General features: G+C 31.8%; 1 protein-coding gene across 2 annotated transcripts in view; it reads right to left on the minus strand.

The window, feature by feature from the left end:
- Positions 1-22,276, minus strand: part of LOC128201120 (neurotoxin BM10-1-like) — a 153,448-nt gene that overhangs the window by 14,538 nt on the left and 116,634 nt on the right. For both annotated transcript variants that reach the window (XM_052896907.1, XM_052896908.1), the window contains one exon: positions 19,980-20,037. In XM_052896907.1, the coding sequence (XP_052752867.1) occupies positions 19,980-20,037 (58 nt within the window). The remainder of the gene's footprint in view (positions 1-19,979; positions 20,038-22,276) is intronic.

Here is a 22,276-nt window from a genome sequence, read left to right on the forward strand (position 1 = left end):
TAAATTCAATGCATGTAATTACAATGTCATATACAGCATAAATGAATACAATCCTAAATGTGTGTAAAGGAATCTATAAAACCTAAATGTTTGAAAAGCCTAAGTATGTGAGGAGTTTAAATGTATAAAACCTAAACATGTGAAGAGCTTCAAGTAAAGAACCTTATAGATACGTTATTTGTATCAGTAAATTTAGATAAAGTATCTATTTAAAAGATACGAGTTAAAACATCTAAATGGAAGTTCATAATTAAAAGCTTAAATGTATGAGTATAACATATCAACAAGCGAAAGAGCCTAAGTAAAAAAAATCTAAAGCGAAATGAAGTGAAATAATTTAAGCATTAAAATGTAACAAATGCAAAAAGGAATCCTAAAATAATTGTCTAAGTGTAAATAAATGATTAGATAAAATCCCAAGTTAATTAAATATTAAAATGAAGATGTTCAAATAAATTTGTTAAAATAAATTTAAACAATACGAAAAAACTTTATGAAGCGTCTAAGTAACCACAAATACATATTTCATCTAAGAAATAACCTAGTGTTCATTGAATAAAAAAAAATAATAGTCCCTAACAAAATTCAAATAAATTTAATTTTTATTTATTAATTTTAATCATAGAAGTAAAGCTTATATAAATAATAATTTATCACCACCGGCCCCCCTATCTGACAAATTTTGCACGGCCCCCCAATTTTAAGACTCTTATAAATATGTTGCATAAAATAATACAAACGGCCCCCATAGTTTAAAACTCTTTTAATAAATTCTCTTTAAATTCCTTTAATATACTTAAATTACCAATGACTATTTCTTAATACTCTCAGAAATAACATGATCAATAAGTTTTATAATAAAATATTATGTAACCCCATTAGATAGATAGATAAATACCCCAAAAGATCACAACAGCAAACCTAACACAAATACAAACAACTACATTAGATACATCAATTAATTTATTTTGTATAATAAATTATTATTTCAAAAGATACAAATATTTTGTGTTATGTGCAACTATAAAGGACTAAATAAACTAAGTGTGCGCAACATCTAAATATGTAGAATGCTTAGGCATGTAGAGAATGCACGCGTATAAACAGCCTACAAAATCCCCCTTTGATATAAATATAAAGTATTTTTTTTTTTTTATAAAATGTCTAATTCGAAATAAGTGAATAATCAAATAGAATCTGAAATATAATTGTAAAGTGGAATAAAGAAATTATGTATGAACCATAAATAAAATATTATAATAGCATCCTAATAAATTGTTGGAATTAAATTTAACAACATGAAAACACCTAATTAAATTTTCAAATTTAGGTAATCAAATAAAGTAACTAAAGGCCCTAACTAACCTTAATGATATTTTATGAAACGTCTAACTTTCAATTTGAAACCCCCTATAAAACATTATATAAGCTATTTAAACATCTTAGGATGATCAAAATCAAATCATAATTATTAATTTTTTTTTTATATATATAATTAATGTCACTGCATCATAATTTATGAAATAAAAGTCAATTGGATATTTCCTCAGAAATAAATAATGTCATTAATTCATCTTAAATCATTTCTTTCACAATAAAAAGAATTTAATAAATTTTATGTATAAGTCATTATAGCATAATTATTGTTTATAAAATTTATATAATGTTAAATTAATAGTTCAGTAAGTATTGAGAATTAATGAAGCAAAAGAATAATAAATGTGTCCTATAGCATAAAATTAGATCAATGTGAACTGAATATAACCTAGTAAGCTATCCTCACTACTATTGTTATGTACCTATTAGTGTAATACTTAATATTATTTACTCAATTGATATAGAGTAAAATAAAATATAAACCAAATCATGTAAATTTGTTGTATAATTGACTCCAATAGGTAACCACTGAATGAATTTGATAAATTAAATCCTAAGAACATGAGATAACAGTAAAATAAGCTATTTACCTATAGACATAGAAATCATGAAATTAGGTCCAAATCCTAGATCTATGACGGTATAATTATTTAGTCATAATCATCAAAGTTGGTTTTGAGTTATACTATTAGCAGATATTACTGTTTAACTTTATACTCCTTCATATTTTAATAACCAATCCCTGAAGTCACAAGCTCCAATTGTGACCAAGTGTTCATATTGATCTGATATGTAAATAGCCATGAACCAATTATATCCTGGTCACGGCACCAATTGTGCTGGTCCCCCCCTTTATGTGTGCACCCTAAATAATCTAACTACCCTCTAAACTAACCTACACGTGGAAGACCTACAAAGCCTATGAAAAGCCTACGAAGGCTTTACCTAATGAAAACTCATGAAAATCTAATGAAAATCTACCCTAAGGAATGGCCTAACACCCTCAATATAACCCCATACCTATATTGCCTTATATACCCCAAACACCCTATGAATCATATAACCTTTACAATAAATATATAATATTGAACAGATCTTATAGTAGAACACTTGATCATCTGGCCAGATAAATAAATGTGTGATCGTCTAGTAATGTAGGACCCGTTGTGTGTGTAATAACCAAAAGGTTCTTTAATTGGTATATGATAGGAGTTAAATAATGAAGATGATTGATAAATCTTTAAGGATTAAGAATAATTAATGAATTATACTCATAATTCATGTAACAAGGAAGTTATGTTAATTTAATAATAAATTTAATTTAATACTAAATTACAGAATAACTGTAATAATAAAAAAAAAATGGGGGAGCGGTCGGGCCCCTCACACGCCCGGACCAGTGGAAGACTTTCCAACTATCTATAACTCTTCCTCCTAAAAGGTAGGGAAGGGTATTACTATTTATTAATGCACTCTGATGGTAATAAGGGCATGAGTATTCTCAGTTCCAAACCAAACATAAGTACATTTACTTCAACATTACAGTGGCTCCACCAGCCCCACGATGCTTCCAGTATAAATTGGTGTTTGCCAGAGGCAAACAGGATCGGAACTGAAATCCCAGGATCACTCCGACACGAGAGCTTACTCATGGGCGATGACCCTTTCAGTCCTATATGGCGACATAGAGATCACCCACTAACAGTACGAAACTGTTTCCCAGCGTCACCCTGTTACGAGCTTACTCAATGGGGGTTTCCCTTCGGCTCCACAAGAGATCAGACCAAGAAGCGAGATCACCCAGACACCAGAACCTACTTTGATGGGACATAACCCTTCGGCCCTATAATGTGACATTAGAGATCACCTGTGAAGACAGTCCGATAGAGATGAAGATTTGTGTGATAGGGGATACCTTCCACACCCTGGAATTGGCCAAGCCATATAATGTTGATAATTGCTATATCATAACATAGCATTGTCAATTTAATATTATTTACTTAATACCAAGAATACTCAAGGTTCAAGTTAAAACTGTTGATTAGGCCGGAGCCTAAAAACGAGTAGTCCAACCCATAGGTCGAGAGCTACTAAAAGTAATGAGTGCTATTGAATGAACTATAAGTCCAGTCAATTATATATAATATTATTGTTGATTAACCACATTGTGAATTAACCAATTATTTATTCAGAGAGATATATCTAAAGGAACTATAAGTCCTTTAAAAGACACTGATTAATCACAAGTTAACAACGTCTCGTGAAATAACCAGTTGGGTTTTCTATAAGTTTGAGGACACTAAGTCCAACAAGCTATTATTGTGTTGAGAGTAATAGAGATCTTTTGTTATATTTGTAGAGGTTTGATTAATCACATTGTGAAATAATCAGATTAAATAATTATGTAGCTTTATAGAGAGGACTATAAGTCCTAATTGGTTGTTGTCATAAGTACTGATAAATTACACATTAAAGTGCCAGGTCAATTATTATATATAGGTATATAGGAAGGACAATAAGTCCTATTTGTGTATGTTGTAGTAGTAGAGGCAATATATTGCATAATTATAATGTGAAAGATATAGATTAAATATATATTTGTATACAAAGGACAGTAAGTCTTATACAATTATTGTAGCTGTACTATAGTTATACTATATCTACTTCCTTTTAGTGTCTTAGTAAACCTATTTACTAAGAGGATTTCTCAGATAAACAAGTGTTTTAGTGTTTAAATCATCATGATTAAATCCCCAAGAAATTAGGTCTTTAAATAATTATCATATCATTTAAGTGAAATTTCTCATATAAATAATTCCAATATTTCCCCTACAGTTATTATAAAATAACAGAAAATTATATAAATTTGCTATAGACTTAGATATAGAATCATAACGTGTATAATCTCCTTTTGTTTGACATCTGTCACATTAATGACGTATTGAATGACGTATTGATGTATTGAATTGAATTTTGATTATCTATCACAACTGTCAACGTAACAAATACTAGCAAGTTTGTTTATTTGTATTTGTTTAATATAATTAAATATAAAATCATCATATATCAACCGTAATATACAACTAAATTATCAGTGACATAAATAATCATGGTTTACACCAGAAATAATTAATAGTATCCAGTAATGCTGCAGTTTTATATTCATATCAGTAGCCAAGCTTACTTTCAAATTCAAGAATGAACAGAAGATTAGAAGTCCAACATTCTTATTGCAATTGTACCCGCAATAATATATACATACAGTACTAATTATCAAGAACGTTCCTCAAATACATGTGTGGTGAAGATTTCCCAATATGCTATCTATTTGATTCCTAACCTCTAATGTAAATTTATTAAAGAAGTGAATAATCAGTGTTAGTGTTTGCTTTATTAATATTTAAAGTAATTGTCCTAACTTGATATTAATAGGATAATATCTCCTTGGATACAGCCCAACATATACAACTAACTCGATAATGAAATTTATAAAATACTAATATTATATTTTACTACTTGTATATCTCCATTCTATTGCCATAAAATATTCAAAATATGTATATTAAATATAAATCCAATAAAGATTCACTAATATTAACCTGAACTTGTCTAGTCAATATAGCATGAACAAACAACACACATACAACTTTATCGCCATGACAACTTTCTTCCTAAATATGAGTAAAATACATAACTCATACTTGTCATTTAGTACTAATTTTATACTGTACATGAGGTACAGTTACCTAGTTAATAGTAATTATAGTCAGAGAATCCTTTGATAATTTTATTACCACTAGGAATTAAATCCACACCTATAATATCAGCATAATTAAATATTATTAGAAACCAGTAATACACACAGAATTGTTATTATCAGCTTGTTTACTACAATAAAATCAATATTAAAGTTTATAATAAATCAAGACAAAATATCTACTTAAACAATACAGGCTTGTTTACCATAAACATCCCACCGTTACATTAATTTATCTACTAACACAATAATGTATTAAAAGTAATACATTCACATAAAATCACCTGCAACAGCTAAGCTGTTTCTCTGTACATCTGGTGTAAAACAAATTCCCACATGTAATCATGGGTAATTAAAAGTATACAAAAGAATCATTAGTACAGTTGACCGAGCAATGGTATGAAAACACTTTACCATGAGACGTTAAGCATGAGCAGATATTCCAAACCAACACTGTAATAGTGTAATAAATACAACTATTCCATCATCATCATCGTCTCAACCATCACCAATCCACGACTGAACACAGGCAATTCCCCATAGACTGCCACTAGGAACGGCCCCAAACTCCTGCACCCACCGAGTCCCCACAATACACATAAAACAGTCACTCCAACCAATGGAGGCAGCCCTCACCACACTTGCATATACAGAGTCGCCACTCAATAACCCCTCCGTCTCATCAATGGTTGTTTCCCCAGCAATGAGACCAGACCACAGCCACCTCAGTCTATTTATCCTCAATAAATAGTAACTAGATATGAATTTAGTTAGTATTATAATAGTTTAATAGTTGATTCAATAAGTATTTGCCAAAACTGGACAATTAGAATATTGAGTCAAATCGATGAATTTCTATCAAACAGCCATATAATTGAATTTTGTATATGAGTAGAATAACGTAAGTATGTATTATTATTACGTAAATTATATTGATGTAGATCTTTGTTCAAATGTGATTGCATTTAACGATAAACGCATTACCTAAAGGTATATGGACTCGATTAAATACGTATTTTAATAGTTGTTGGGAAAAATATTAATTATAAACTTTGCCTGTGATCACAGTCAAAAATCTAACTACGTAGTAATAAATGGAACAAGCTCACCGGATTCTCCAGTCTTCCATTGACTCTTTTCACACATTTAATCGATAGTGATACACTAAGATCTTAAACCCCTTCATAGATCCAGTCACTCCTAGCTCTCTATCCCAGTTATCTTTTTTATTTTATTGCGCAGTTCCTAAAACACGACTCCCGCGCCATTTTTTTTTTCTCTTTCTTTTTTCTTTATTGCGCAATTCCTAAAAAGCGACCCCCGCGCGCCCGCCGATCTGCCGTCTCTCCCTTTTTTTCTTTTTTTTTTTTTCTATTCATCTAGTAATGTCATAGATTATGTCACCGAAGCGTAGATATTTCAATAATCAGATTTAGCCTATTATTCGAACTGAACTTTTCTTTAAATTCAATTTAATTATATATTAACGTATTTTGGTATTTTCTATTAAATTGATTATCGAATTTATAAAACTTTAAAGGCTCTCATAAACCTTATTAACTGTGTTGTATGCATCCTTTTTATACCTGATGAGAAAAAGGTAAACTATAATTTGGTTAATATAAAATATAATATATTTTTGTTTAATTTATTTAATTTTCTTGTGACGTCCACTACACTTTGGAAACATATCAAAGGAGTTTCCCTTCTGTGTCAATATTTCATATATGGTAACGTCTTCTCTGTATACTATTGTGAACCTTGACTTTAAAGTTTGTTTATATTAAATAGCTCAGCTTTCGCAGCGGTCACCCATAGGAACCCCTGTTTCTTTTCTATGTACTTATGGTATTAAACCTATTGTACTATAGGCGAACCGTCACATCCGGCCCCCTAATTATCAAGGAGTTTACCGGATTGATAATTACAACAAGATAAGTTTATATGTAATAAATTCAATGCATGTAATTACAATGTCATATACAGCATAAATGAATACAATCCTAAATGTGTGTAAAGGAATCTATAAAACCTAAATGTTTGAAAAGCCTAAGTATGTGAGGAGTTTAAATGTATAAAACCTAAACATGTGAAGAGCTTCAAGTAAAGAACCTTATAGATACGTTATTTGTATCAGTAAATTTAGATAAAGTATCTATTTAAAAGATACGAGTTAAAACATCTAAATGGAAGTTCATAATTAAAAGCTTAAATGTATGAGTATAACATATCAACAAGCGAAAGAGCCTAAGTAAAAAAAATCTAAAGCGAAATGAAGTGAAATAATTTAAGCATTAAAATGTAACAAATGCAAAAAGGAATCCTAAAATAATTGTCTAAGTGTAAATAAATGATTAGATAAAATCCCAAGTTAATTAAATATTAAAATGAAGATGTTCAAATAAATTTGTTAAAATAAATTTAAACAATACGAAAAAACTTTATGAAGCGTCTAAGTAACCACAAATACATATTTCATCTAAGAAATAACCTAGTGTTCATTGAATAAAAAAAAATAATAGTCCCTAACAAAATTCAAATAAATTTAATTTTTATTTATTAATTTTAATCATAGAAGTAAAGCTTATATAAATAATAATTTATCACCACCGGCCCCCCTATCTGACAAATTTTGCACGGCCCCCCAATTTTAAGACTCTTATAAATATGTTGCATAAAATAATACAAACGGCCCCCATAGTTTAAAACTCTTTTAATAAATTCTCTTTAAATTCCTTTAATATACTTAAATTACCAATGACTATTTCTTAATACTCTCAGAAATAACATGATCAATAAGTTTTATAATAAAATATTATGTAACCCCATTAGATAGATAGATAAATACCCCAAAAGATCACAACAGCAAACCTAACACAAATACAAACAACTACATTAGATACATCAATTAATTTATTTTGTATAATAAATTATTATTTCAAAAGATACAAATATTTTGTGTTATGTGCAACTATAAAGGACTAAATAAACTAAGTGTGCGCAACATCTAAATATGTAGAATGCTTAGGCATGTAGAGAATGCACGCGTATAAACAGCCTACAAAATCCCCCTTTGATATAAATATAAAGTATTTTTTTTTTTTATAAAATGTCTAATTCGAAATAAGTGAATAATCAAATAGAATCTGAAATATAATTGTAAAGTGGAATAAAGAAATTATGTATGAACCATAAATAAAATATTATAATAGCATCCTAATAAATTGTTGGAATTAAATTTAACAACATGAAAACACCTAATTAAATTTTCAAATTTAGGTAATCAAATAAAGTAACTAAAGGCCCTAACTAACCTTAATGATATTTTATGAAACGTCTAACTTTCAATTTGAAACCCCCTATAAAACATTATATAAGCTATTTAAACATCTTAGGATGATCAAAATCAAATCATAATTATTAATTTTTTTTTTATATATATAATTAATGTCACTGCATCATAATTTATGAAATAAAAGTCAATTGGATATTTCCTCAGAAATAAATAATGTCATTAATTCATCTTAAATCATTTCTTTCACAATAAAAAGAATTTAATAAATTTTATGTATAAGTCATTATAGCATAATTATTGTTTATAAAATTTATATAATGTTAAATTAATAGTTCAGTAAGTATTGAGAATTAATGAAGCAAAAGAATAATAAATGTGTCCTATAGCATAAAATTAGATCAATGTGAACTGAATATAACCTAGTAAGCTATCCTCACTACTATTGTTATGTACCTATTAGTGTAATACTTAATATTATTTACTCAATTGATATAGAGTAAAATAAAATATAAACCAAATCATGTAAATTTGTTGTATAATTGACTCCAATAGGTAACCACTGAATGAATTTGATAAATTAAATCCTAAGAACATGAGATAACAGTAAAATAAGCTATTTACCTATAGACATAGAAATCATGAAATTAGGTCCAAATCCTAGATCTATGACGGTATAATTATTTAGTCATAATCATCAAAGTTGGTTTTGAGTTATACTATTAGCAGATATTACTGTTTAACTTTATACTCCTTCATATTTTAATAACCAATCCCTGAAGTCACAAGCTCCAATTGTGACCAAGTGTTCATATTGATCTGATATGTAAATAGCCATGAACCAATTATATCCTGGTCACGGCACCAATTGTGCTGGTCCCCCCCTTTATGTGTGCACCCTAAATAATCTAACTACCCTCTAAACTAACCTACACGTGGAAGACCTACAAAGCCTATGAAAAGCCTACGAAGGCTTTACCTAATGAAAACTCATGAAAATCTAATGAAAATCTACCCTAAGGAATGGCCTAACACCCTCAATATAACCCCATACCTATATTGCCTTATATACCCCAAACACCCTATGAATCATATAACCTTTACAATAAATATATAATATTGAACAGATCTTATAGTAGAACACTTGATCATCTGGCCAGATAAATAAATGTGTGATCGTCTAGTAATGTAGGACCCGTTGTGTGTGTAATAACCAAAAGGTTCTTTAATTGGTATATGATAGGAGTTAAATAATGAAGATGATTGATAAATCTTTAAGGATTAAGAATAATTAATGAATTATACTCATAATTCATGTAACAAGGAAGTTATGTTAATTTAATAATAAATTTAATTTAATACTAAATTACAGAATAACTGTAATAATAAAAAAAAATGGGGGAGCGGTCGGGCCCCTCACACGCCCGGACCAGTGGAAGACTTTCCAACTATCTATAACTCTTCCTCCTAAAAGGTAGGGAAGGGTATTACTATTTATTAATGCACTCTGATGGTAATAAGGGCATGAGTATTCTCAGTTCCAAACCAAACATAAGTACATTTACTTCAACATTACAGTGGCTCCACCAGCCCCACGATGCTTCCAGTATAAATTGGTGTTTGCCAGAGGCAAACAGGATCGGAACTGAAATCCCAGGATCACTCCGACACGAGAGCTTACTCATGGGCGATGACCCTTTCAGTCCTATATGGCGACATAGAGATCACCCACTAACAGTACGAAACTGTTTCCCAGCGTCACCCTGTTACGAGCTTACTCAATGGGGGTTTCCCTTCGGCTCCACAAGAGATCAGACCAAGAAGCGAGATCACCCAGACACCAGAACCTACTTTGATGGGACATAACCCTTCGGCCCTATAATGTGACATTAGAGATCACCTGTGAAGACAGTCCGATAGAGATGAAGATTTGTGTGATAGGGGATACCTTCCACACCCTGGAATTGGCCAAGCCATATAATGTTGATAATTGCTATATCATAACATAGCATTGTCAATTTAATATTATTTACTTAATACCAAGAATACTCAAGGTTCAAGTTAAAACTGTTGATTAGGCCGGAGCCTAAAAACGAGTAGTCCAACCCATAGGTCGAGAGCTACTAAAAGTAATGAGTGCTATTGAATGAACTATAAGTCCAGTCAATTATATATAATATTATTGTTGATTAACCACATTGTGAATTAACCAATTATTTATTCAGAGAGATATATCTAAAGGAACTATAAGTCCTTTAAAAGACACTGATTAATCACAAGTTAACAACGTCTCGTGAAATAACCAGTTGGGTTTTCTATAAGTTTGAGGACACTAAGTCCAACAAGCTATTATTGTGTTGAGAGTAATAGAGATCTTTTGTTATATTTGTAGAGGTTTGATTAATCACATTGTGAAATAATCAGATTAAATAATTATGTAGCTTTATAGAGAGGACTATAAGTCCTAATTGGTTGTTGTCATAAGTACTGATAAATTACACATTAAAGTGCCAGGTCAATTATTATATATAGGTATATAGGAAGGACAATAAGTCCTATTTGTGTATGTTGTAGTAGTAGAGGCAATATATTGCATAATTATAATGTGAAAGATATAGATTAAATATATATTTGTATACAAAGGACAGTAAGTCTTATACAATTATTGTAGCTGTACTATAGTTATACTATATCTACTTCCTTTTAGTGTCTTAGTAAACCTATTTACTAAGAGGATTTCTCAGATAAACAAGTGTTTTAGTGTTTAAATCATCATGATTAAATCCCCAAGAAATTAGGTCTTTAAATAATTATCATATCATTTAAGTGAAATTTCTCATATAAATAATTCCAATATTTCCCCTACAGTTATTATAAAATAACAGAAAATTATATAAATTTGCTATAGACTTAGATATAGAATCATAACGTGTATAATCTCCTTTTGTTTGACATCTGTCACATTAATGACGTATTGAATGACGTATTGATGTATTGAATTGAATTTTGATTATCTATCACAACTGTCAACGTAACAAATACTAGCAAGTTTGTTTATTTGTATTTGTTTAATATAATTAAATATAAAATCATCATATATCAACCGTAATATACAACTAAATTATCAGTGACATAAATAATCATGGTTTACACCAGAAATAATTAATAGTATCCAGTAATGCTGCAGTTTTATATTCATATCAGTAGCCAAGCTTACTTTCAAATTCAAGAATGAACAGAAGATTAGAAGTCCAACATTCTTATTGCAATTGTACCCGCAATAATATATACATACAGTACTAATTATCAAGAACGTTCCTCAAATACATGTGTGGTGAAGATTTCCCAATATGCTATCTATTTGATTCCTAACCTCTAATGTAAATTTATTAAAGAAGTGAATAATCAGTGTTAGTGTTTGCTTTATTAATATTTAAAGTAATTGTCCTAACTTGATATTAATAGGATAATATCTCCTTGGATACAGCCCAACATATACAACTAACTCGATAATGAAATTTATAAAATACTAATATTATATTTTACTACTTGTATATCTCCATTCTATTGCCATAAAATATTCAAAATATGTATATTAAATATAAATCCAATAAAGATTCACTAATATTAACCTGAACTTGTCTAGTCAATATAGCATGAACAAACAACACACATACAACTTTATCGCCATGACAACTTTCTTCCTAAATATGAGTAAAATACATAACTCATACTTGTCATTTAGTACTAATTTTATACTGTACATGAGGTACAGTTACCTAGTTAATAGTAATTATAGTCAGAGAATCCTTTGATAATTTTATTACCACTAGGAATTAAATCCACACCTATAATATCAGCATAATTAAATATTATTAGAAACCAGTAATACACACAGAATTGTTATTATCAGCTTGTTTACTACAATAAAATCAATATTAAAGTTTATAATAAATCAAGACAAAATATCTACTTAAACAATACAGGCTTGTTTACCATAAACATCCCACCGTTACATTAATTTATCTACTAACACAATAATGTATTAAAAGTAATACATTCACATAAAATCACCTGCAACAGCTAAGCTGTTTCTCTGTACATCTGGTGTAAAACAAATTCCCACATGTAATCATGGGTAATTAAAAGTATACAAAAGAATCATTAGTACAGTTGACCGAGCAATGGTATGAAAACACTTTACCATGAGACGTTAAGCATGAGCAGATATTCCAAACCAACACTGTAATAGTGTAATAAATACAACTATTCCATCATCATCATCGTCTCAACCATCACCAATCCACGACTGAACACAGGCAATTCCCCATAGACTGCCACTAGGAACGGCCCCAAACTCCTGCACCCACCGAGTCCCCACAATACACATAAAACAGTCACTCCAACCAATGGAGGCAGCCCTCACCACACTTGCATATACAGAGTCGCCACTCAATAACCCCTCCGTCTCATCAATGGTTGTTTCCCCAGCAATGAGACCAGACCACAGCCACCTCAGTCTATTTATCCTCAATAAATAGTAACTAGATATGAATTTAGTTAGTATTATAATAGTTTAATAGTTGATTCAATAAGTATTTGCCAAAACTGGACAATTAGAATATTGAGTCAAATCGATGAATTTCTATCAAACAGCCATATAATTGAATTTTGTATATGAGTAGAATAACGTAAGTATGTATTATTATTACGTAAATTATATTGATGTAGATCTTTGTTCAAATGTGATTGCATTTAACGATAAACGCATTACCTAAAGGTATATGGACTCGATTAAATACGTATTTTAATAGTTGTTGGGAAAAATATTAATTATAAACTTTGCCTGTGATCACAGTCAAAAATCTAACTACGTAGTAATAAATGGAACAAGCTCACCGGATTCTCCAGTCTTCCATTGACTCTTTTCACACATTTAATCGATAGTGATACACTAAGATCTTAAACCCCTTCATAGATCCAGTCACTCCTAGCTCTCTATCCCAGTTATCTTTTTTATTTTATTGCGCAGTTCCTAAAACACGACTCCCGCGCCATTTTTTTTTCTCTTTCTTTTTCTTTATTGCGCAATTCCTAAAAAGCGACCCCCGCGCGCCCGCCGATCTGCTGGCTCTCCCCTTTTTTTCTTTTTTTTTTTTTCTATTCATCTAGTAATGTCATAGATTATGTCACCGAAGCGTAGATATTTCAATAATCAGATTTAGCCTATTATTCGAACTGAACTTTTCTTTAAATTCAATTTAATTATATATTAACGTATTTTGGTATTTTCTATTAAATTGATTATCGAATTTATAAAACTTTAAAGGCTCTCATAAACCTTATTAACTGTGTTGTATGCATCCTTTTTATACCTGATGAGAAAAAGGTAAACTATAATTTGGTTAATATAAAATATAATATATTTTTGTTTAATTTATTTAATTTTCTTGTGACGTCCACTACACTTTGGAAACATATCAAAGGAGTTTCCCTTCTGTGTCAATATTTCATATATGGTAACGTCTTCTCTGTATACTATTGTGAACCTTGACTTTAAAGTTTGTTTATATTAAATAGCTCAGCTTTCGCAGCGGTCACCCATAGGAACCCCTGTTTCTTTTCTATGTACTTATGGTATTAAACCTATTGTACTATAGGCGAACCGTCACAATGGAATGATTGGAATGGTAAAAAACAAACATTTGAAAATGCTTAAATAATTATTTAAATAGAGAATTTCAGAATAGAAAAAGCAAAAGTAAAAAATAAATATAAGTTAAAACTTTTGAACTTTCAACCTAAACTTTCACCTTAAAGGTCGAAGGATGGACAGTAGTGTTTCTTTTAAAACATCACCAAAGCCTAACTGCAGTTGCCAACACGCCTGCCAAATGTGGCAACTACTGGCAAAACCCAAGCGGGAGGCCCATGTCCAGCAGTGGACAGTTAACGGCTGACATCATTATTATCATTCAGCTTAATGTAACTTTGTTTTTTTTTTAAGAAAATTATAAGTAACTGTTATAATTAGGCGTTTTATATTAACGTGGCGCCATCTATTATTGCTTTGGGAAGAACCGAGCGCACGCCATATTGCATTCTCTCTGGTTCGACCTGTCACTTGCATTGCACTGCTAAAATATGTATTTAAAATAAAATATAAGATTAATCAAAATTTATCACCTATTTCTCAATTTAACCATCTCAACAGTAACTTCTATATATAAAAGTTCGAATTAATATAAGCGTTCATGAAACAATAAAAGAATAAAATATGAAACAATAAAAGAAACATATATTTGAAAGTCGACCAGATAAAAGGATATTTTTGTTTCCTTATACGTAATACGAAATATTTTTATATTACATATTTGCCCATTATCTTATCAAACTTCGTACGCTATTAAAGCTCCGGAAACAGAAATGAGACGCAATAAATAAATTCATGGGCTCCTCTGTGCCAGCGTTGTAAGAATACGCGATCCAAAAGCAAATCCCCTTAAATGAAGACCAAAAAATAAAATACGCTATCAAAAAATTCAATGACAGTTCTCGTAATTTATTTCATACGTACAGACGTACCCTTATCAGTCGAGCTTTAGACAAATCCATGTTAATTTCTCTAAAGAATCGAGTGTTGCCAACGAAATAAAGGACTTTATATTTTTTCAAGCAATTTCGAGGAAGAAAAACGAACTGAGTTTAGAATTTACATTAAAGACACGTAAAAATTCAAAATTGTTCCCGTGTTTATAAACAAAAAAGAAAATTAATAAAAATATTTTAATGAGAACAATGGAAAAAATACATAATAAATATAAAATATTTAAATTTAATAAAATAATAATAATTTAAATAAAAATACATAATAAATAATAAAATGTCTACAAAAGCGTAACTGCGGTCGCCAACCCGCCTGTCAAGCGTGGCAACTACTGGCAAAACTCCCCATATGGAGAAGGCTTATGTTCAGTTAATTTGAATACGAGTAATATTTTAATTCGCGAAAACTCCACATTAAAAATCAAATATTATAATGTGGCGAAACACAACCAATCGGAAGTTAATCGCCGCTTTACGGTTTATGCTAATCGAGTGCGCGTTGTTAACTCCTGTTTATTTTATTTTAATCACATTTCCCATTTCCCTATGCGCCCTCTTTTTTTTTTTTGGTATTACTGAATAAAATTACAGATTTCGCTGCGTGAAAAAGCAACAACTTTGGTCGTGACTTTAATTTTAAACATATTTGTAATTTTTGAATTACAATATAAAACGTTATATTAAATATTAAACTTTTAAAAACACTTTTGCACTCGACTAAGTATTCGTTGATTTTGGATAAAGGAAATAAACAATTTCTAGATGGCATGCCAATTAGCGATGCGCGACTTTACTCTAACTACTAATTATTAGACTCAACAATTAATTCCGATTATTCGAATGATTTTAAAATCGTTCAACTACTAATGTACCTACCCTTTTTTTTTTTTTCTTTCTTAATGTCCTCTACCCAAAGGTTGTCTGGAAGAGATTGCTTAGCGATAAGGCCGCCTTTTGTATCATTTCGCATTACAGTTAAATGTATTTACTATTCTATAAATGGAGCAATAAAGTGTAAAATAAAATAAAATAAATGTCATCCGATTACTAATATAGTTCGAGTACTAATATCATTCGACTACTAATTTCATTCGTTAGTAGTTGTTGATGTACGAGTCGGTACGAACATAGCCGAGTCGGTACGAACATAGCCGAGTCGGCCCGATCGCTGGAGTTTCTGTTTTTATGAATGATCAAGAGTGTTGTCTATTTAGTAAAAATTACCAATTTTCGATAGTCACTGAAACGGAGATAATGCTTTTAACACTAAACCTGCCGACATTTCATAATACCTAATCCTACCATAAGCGATCAAATGACCGCTTTAAAATAAAGTATGTATCTTAATATGGAAAGAGATTTTAGCCCATTGTATTAGTAAACAAGTAAATTATAGTAAGTTGTGAATATTGAAAAATGGGTTGTATGTATATTATAGGAAAACTCAATAAGTTACATGGTGATACAGTGACGTTATACATAACAATTTTAAACTAAATTTCAAAAATGGTCATTTGACCGCACTTGGTAGGTTTAGTGTTAATATGCAATGATAGGATTTTAGAATGGAAAACTACAGAAAAGATGAGGAGACAGACATTAGCAAAAATGCATTTGAATGTAAAAACAATATGTCAAAAAAATATATAAATTTCGAATGACAATAAGAATATAAAAATGTAGCAAGGAGTTTGCTACAGTTATAATTAAAGTAAGTACAACCAATAGGCCATGTAGGTCCCGGCATAGGATAGGCCAGCCCTTCCTTTCCCGTGGGTGTCGTAAGAGGCGACTAAGGAAGCTTATGGTGGAGGGATGAGTAGCAGTGTCCCGCTTAAAAATCACCAAAAGTCAAATTGCGTTTGTTAAACCGCCAACCAAGGGTGGCAACTATTTTTTTTTATACAACTTAGAATGGAAAACAAGCTGACGGCCTACCTGATAGAAAGTGGTAACCGTCGCCTATAGACATGAGCAGTACCATGGACATAACAGAGTATACTGTTTCGCCCATGATACCTCCCATGCGTTGCCATTCCCGAGAACTCAGGTGTTATTCCTCTGTACCCAGTAAATTCACGCCATATCCCACCCTTCAAACCGAAACACAGCCATGCAAACACAACTGCTTCACGGTTGAAACACGAATGGGACAGAGGTACCCAAGCAAGTTCAGCAGTGGGCAATTAAGAGCTGATACAACAATGGAACCAACATAGGAGCGGACTAAATAAGCAAAGGTAGCGCGTAACGTACATACAAAGTTTATTGCTCAATTATAAACTTCCCACATATTCTTTTAACCTGTTCATTTGAACAGGTTACTGTTTCATTGTTAAAACAAAATCACCTAATAAACTGTTAAACTACCACCCTATTCACTTTAACTGCTGTCAACAGATGAGAAACTGTGTAGCTGGTTACGGTAGCTGATGTTAACTATAGTTAAGTACCTGCACATAAAATGTTTTACTGCATAGTGCTGTCTCTTTAAATTGCAAATGTAGAATACTAAATACTAACAAGTAATTCAACGATTAGTATATTTTTTTTATTTTTTTTTTAGATTGCTTGCATAAACGGTTACCATAAGATAGTCCTTAGTACTGCTCATGTCTATAGGCGACGGTTACTAAGTTGTATAAAAAAAATAATTAAAAATAAAAAATTTCAATAAAACTTGATTATTTGAATAGACTACAGAAATTTTAGGTTGCTTTACATCATGACACAATCTGTCACAAACGCATGTCGTGACCATCTTCTTAAACAAACTGCAATGCCTTATTTGCCTTACAGATTTATATTTATAAATCAAATCAATGATATTACGTAAATATTTTTTTAAAACTAGCTTTTTTTTTACATTTACACTTTTATTAAACTAGATTTAAAAAATAGGAAAATTTATGAAATAACATTTCTAGGTAACATATCAAGATATAACACCCCAGTTAGGGGGGAAAGGGATTATTAGTAATGGCTTTAATAAATATAAGAAACTCATTGCTAGCAATACAGCCTATCAGGTCGACCTCCACATGGTTCCCCCTGAAACCATCGTGAATAATTCTTGTTGAATTCGTCACGATGAGCTAACTGACCTGCTTCATTCTCATATATCATCCTTCACTGGTGTCCCGCCAAAGTATACCGATAGCGCGAGCGGAGTTACCATTCTATCATCTCCCATTAAAAAAAAACACCCCAGTTATTAAGTTCGACTTATGGTTAGACCTTTAGAGACTATGAAAACCGCTTCTAGTTTTTGTGTAATACCAGAACAAACATACAAATACACAGTCGTATAGACAAATAAAATCAAGTATTTATAAATTATATAATATTATATAATAAAATTTTTATATAAAAAGTAATAGCTGTATAATTCATATATATTTGACTGAATCAATTAATTAAAATATTCCTTAAATTTAAATTAACCGGAATGATTTTTTTTATACCACTGAGGTAGCAATCCAGCATACAGCTCACCTGATGGTAAGCGGTTACCGTAGCCTATGAACGCCTACAATACTAGAGGTATTACGCGCGTGTTGCTGACCTTGAGAGAAACCTCTTTACCCCCCTTTTGAAGAACCACATGCTGTAGTCTCTTGGAGAAAACCTCGCCAGGGAGCTCATAACATAACCTGAGTGTTCGTGGGAGAAAACATCTCTGAAACCGCGTTGTACGCGACCATTTAGGCTGTGGGGTATGAGGGTGAACTCCCTGTCGATTGCGAGCCGTACGATGATAGAAAGTGGCCGTGGGCTTCATATTAAACAATTCCTTTAAGCACAATCCATTGTACAAACGGTAGAATACGCAAAGTGAGGCAAAATCTCTCCTAAGATATCTTCGATATCATGTTGGTTTTTTGATTACTCGCTATGTCCTTTTAGTTACAAATACATTAGGTGCATACTGTCTCAAATCGGCTTTTATTCATAGGCTGTCTTAGGAAAGAAATAGTTCGCGCCCTTTAATATTTCTCAAGGTTTGCAATTATGTCGAGAACGTGTCAGTCAGCCACCAGCTACTTAGACCCGTAATTTATTCTTAACTCCAAATTAAAGTGAGTCACGCTTGGTTGGTGTTAACGACCACTTACAAAGACCCGTCTTGTGATAAAACAATCTGATATTTATGTGTCTATTGTAACTGGTCGTAATTTAGCAAAGCAGGAACACGTAGCGGGAGGGCAAATGTGTTGGCATAGATATTCCATATTACGTAAGCAGATATCTATGGGTAGTATTAGTTTATTGTTTCCATATCCTATGTTATTTAGTTTTGTTTTTTTATTTATATGTTTACTAAATATGTTAACTCGGGGAGAAAGGATTATTAGTAATTCTTACGGCTCACCATCGATAGTTCACCGTAATACCTTACAGCCTAAATGGTCGCGTACAACGCGGTTTCAGAGATGTTTTCTCTCACGAACCACTCAGATTATGGAATGAGCTCCCTGCCGATGTTTTCCCAAGAAACTACAGCATGGGGTTCTTCAAAAGGGGAGTAAAGAGGTTTCGTCAGGGTCGAAGCATTTAGCGTTCTATTGTTTCTGCCTACCCTGATGAGAGACAGGCGTGACAGATATGTATCTATGTATGTATGTATGTATTGATTTAAAAACTAAATTACTAAATCAGTTTTGATAAAATCTCTATGAGACCAACCTGTAAGGATTTACTTTCAGATAAAAGATGGAATTATTAGGTAACAACAAATATTTAAAAAAAATACAACCGACTCGAGAACTTTCTTCCTTTTAAAGTCAACTGAAAAGTTTAAGTAAATTTAAACTAATATTGTAAATATTGAAGTGAGTTTATTTGTTACTAGGCACCTTAATAATTTCACTAAACCTCAATTTACTAAACTACAGTTTGAAGGTAAACGGTTTGCTTAGGCTCTGGCTAAGGTAAAACAACACCCACCTTTTTCGCTGCACGTCGGTACACAGTCCCTCACGATTGTTAGTTCGCTTACATATTTCTGGAACAAACAATAGAATATTATGAATTATACAAAATAGGTGTAATATTGTTGACAATGTTGTTTTTTTTTATATTAATGGATGTTTTTATTTTTATAATAATCGATGATAATAGAATTGTAACCCCGCCTACGCTATCAGTATACAATGGCGGGGCACCAGTGAGAGGTGATAAGTGAAGACGAAGCAGGTCAGTTAGCCCATCGTGACAAATTCGACAATGAACCAATCACGATGGTTTCCAAGGGGAACCGCGAGGTCGACCTGATAGGGTTGCTAATCCCCATTACTAACAATCCCTTCTCCCCCGCTTTGTCTAATCGTGTCCGTTGAACAACTGGCAGAAAGTAGTTCTTTAGATTATACGCCCATAATACCCCCCATGCGTTGTCATTCCTGAGAACTCAGGTATTATTCCTCTGTACTCTGTAAATTCACTACCATATCCCACCCTTCAAACTGAAACACAGCCATGCAAACACAACTGCTTCACGGTAGAGACACGAATGGGACAGAGGTGCCTAAGCAAACGACTTTTGTACAAAGTCTCCCTCTGGTGACTCCGGTACACATGATATTACAGTTAATAACGATGTATCTTCATTGTTGTAGCCTAAGGAAACGCCATTGATTGAATCCTGAAGTTACACATTAAATATCCCTGACCGTGGTTTGATTTTGGAAGAGTTTCGCAAGCAATATAAAAACTCTCCTGGCGTCCAAAATTAGTTTTAGTCAAATATATAAGTTACAGTTTAATTGAAGCTATTAGGCAGTTCATCTATTATATCTATTTAAACTAAAGTTCTTTTTATTTCATCATTTTATTTACATCTAGAATACACCCGTACTTTTTCACTGAACTAGATTTTATTTTACGGTCCATAAGTAAGTCCAAAGTTTGTAAGTCCAAATCACTGGTTAATCGATTACAATTGTTTTGTTTAGCCGCTTCTTGGCCAATCTGGACCCCGAATAGTCAACACTAAACTCCGAGCTGCAATCTATTGATTTGCCTGAAGTTGCCTCGTTTAGAGGTGAAACACATGTCGCAACATGTGCGTGGACTGAATAATGGTTGGAGGTTGATAACTAATAAGGATAATTGCAGAATTTCTACTCTTAATAAAAATTGCCAATTTTCAAATCTTGGCAGTGAAACGCATACTTAAGTATGCTCATACATTAGGCAGCGGAATTTAACTAAATAATTCTAATTGACTAACCGTACTCTGTAATTAACCAAAACTCTTAGTCTAGTCTATAGGTATTTTAGCCTAAAATTAATTGCCTACAATTCCAGACTCGATCTAATGGTTTACAATGACAAATTACACCCACATACTCGACGATGCAGCCGTTAACGTCTGAAACAAGCCACTTGTGAGTTCACAGTGTTGATTTTATACCATAAAGACGAAGTAGGTTGTGTTTATCAGCGAACTCATTTAAAGTTTAAACCTGATTTTAACTAATTGTTAAGGGGAAAATGCAAATATTTAACGGGTATAGGTTCTGAGGAGTTACAATACCTGATGGGATTATCATCATTTTAACATCGCAGCTTGGGGGAAAAGTTTTTTTTTTATACAACTTAAAATGGCAAACAAGCTGACGGCCCACCTGATGTGGTAACCGTCGCCTATAGACATGAACAGTAGCATGGACATAACAGAGTATACTGTTTCACCCATGATACCCCCCATGCCCATGATGCCCCCATCCTCTGTACCCTGTAAATTCACGCCACATCCCATGGTATGTTGGTAAAATGTACTATCGCCATTATTGCTAGCAATATATCAGGTCCTTTTCCACAAGGTCTCCTCCGGAAACCAGTGCAGTTAATTCCAGATGAATTCAATACAATGGATGCAATGACTTGACCAGTTCTCGTCTTCACTTATCATCCACTAACAACGTATACCAATAGAGTCAGCAGACTTCCTATTATTTTCATGATTCCAAAAATATAGATTTTTTTATTCCGTTTAATAGTTCCGCAATAAAATGTTTCTATTCTATTTTTATCATTGCATCGCTAAAGAGACATCCGTAAAGATCATCCACAATTTTTGGGCGTTTGCTTCTTGCTCGAGCATGTAAGGAGTGAAAGCTCTTTTCTGAGTCTTTATCCATGTGCTCAATATGAGACTTTAAAAAAAAAAAACAGAATAACATACTTTTTAAAAGTTAGTAAAGCACTAGCAACTACTTTTATGTTTCGAATGTAAGGCG

Source organism: Galleria mellonella, unplaced genomic scaffold (assembly GCF_026898425.1).
Source record: "Galleria mellonella isolate WM207_F2 unplaced genomic scaffold, CSIRO_AGI_GalMel_v1 utg35, whole genome shotgun sequence".
In the NCBI taxonomy this organism is placed as follows: domain Eukaryota; kingdom Metazoa; phylum Arthropoda; class Insecta; order Lepidoptera; family Pyralidae; genus Galleria; species Galleria mellonella.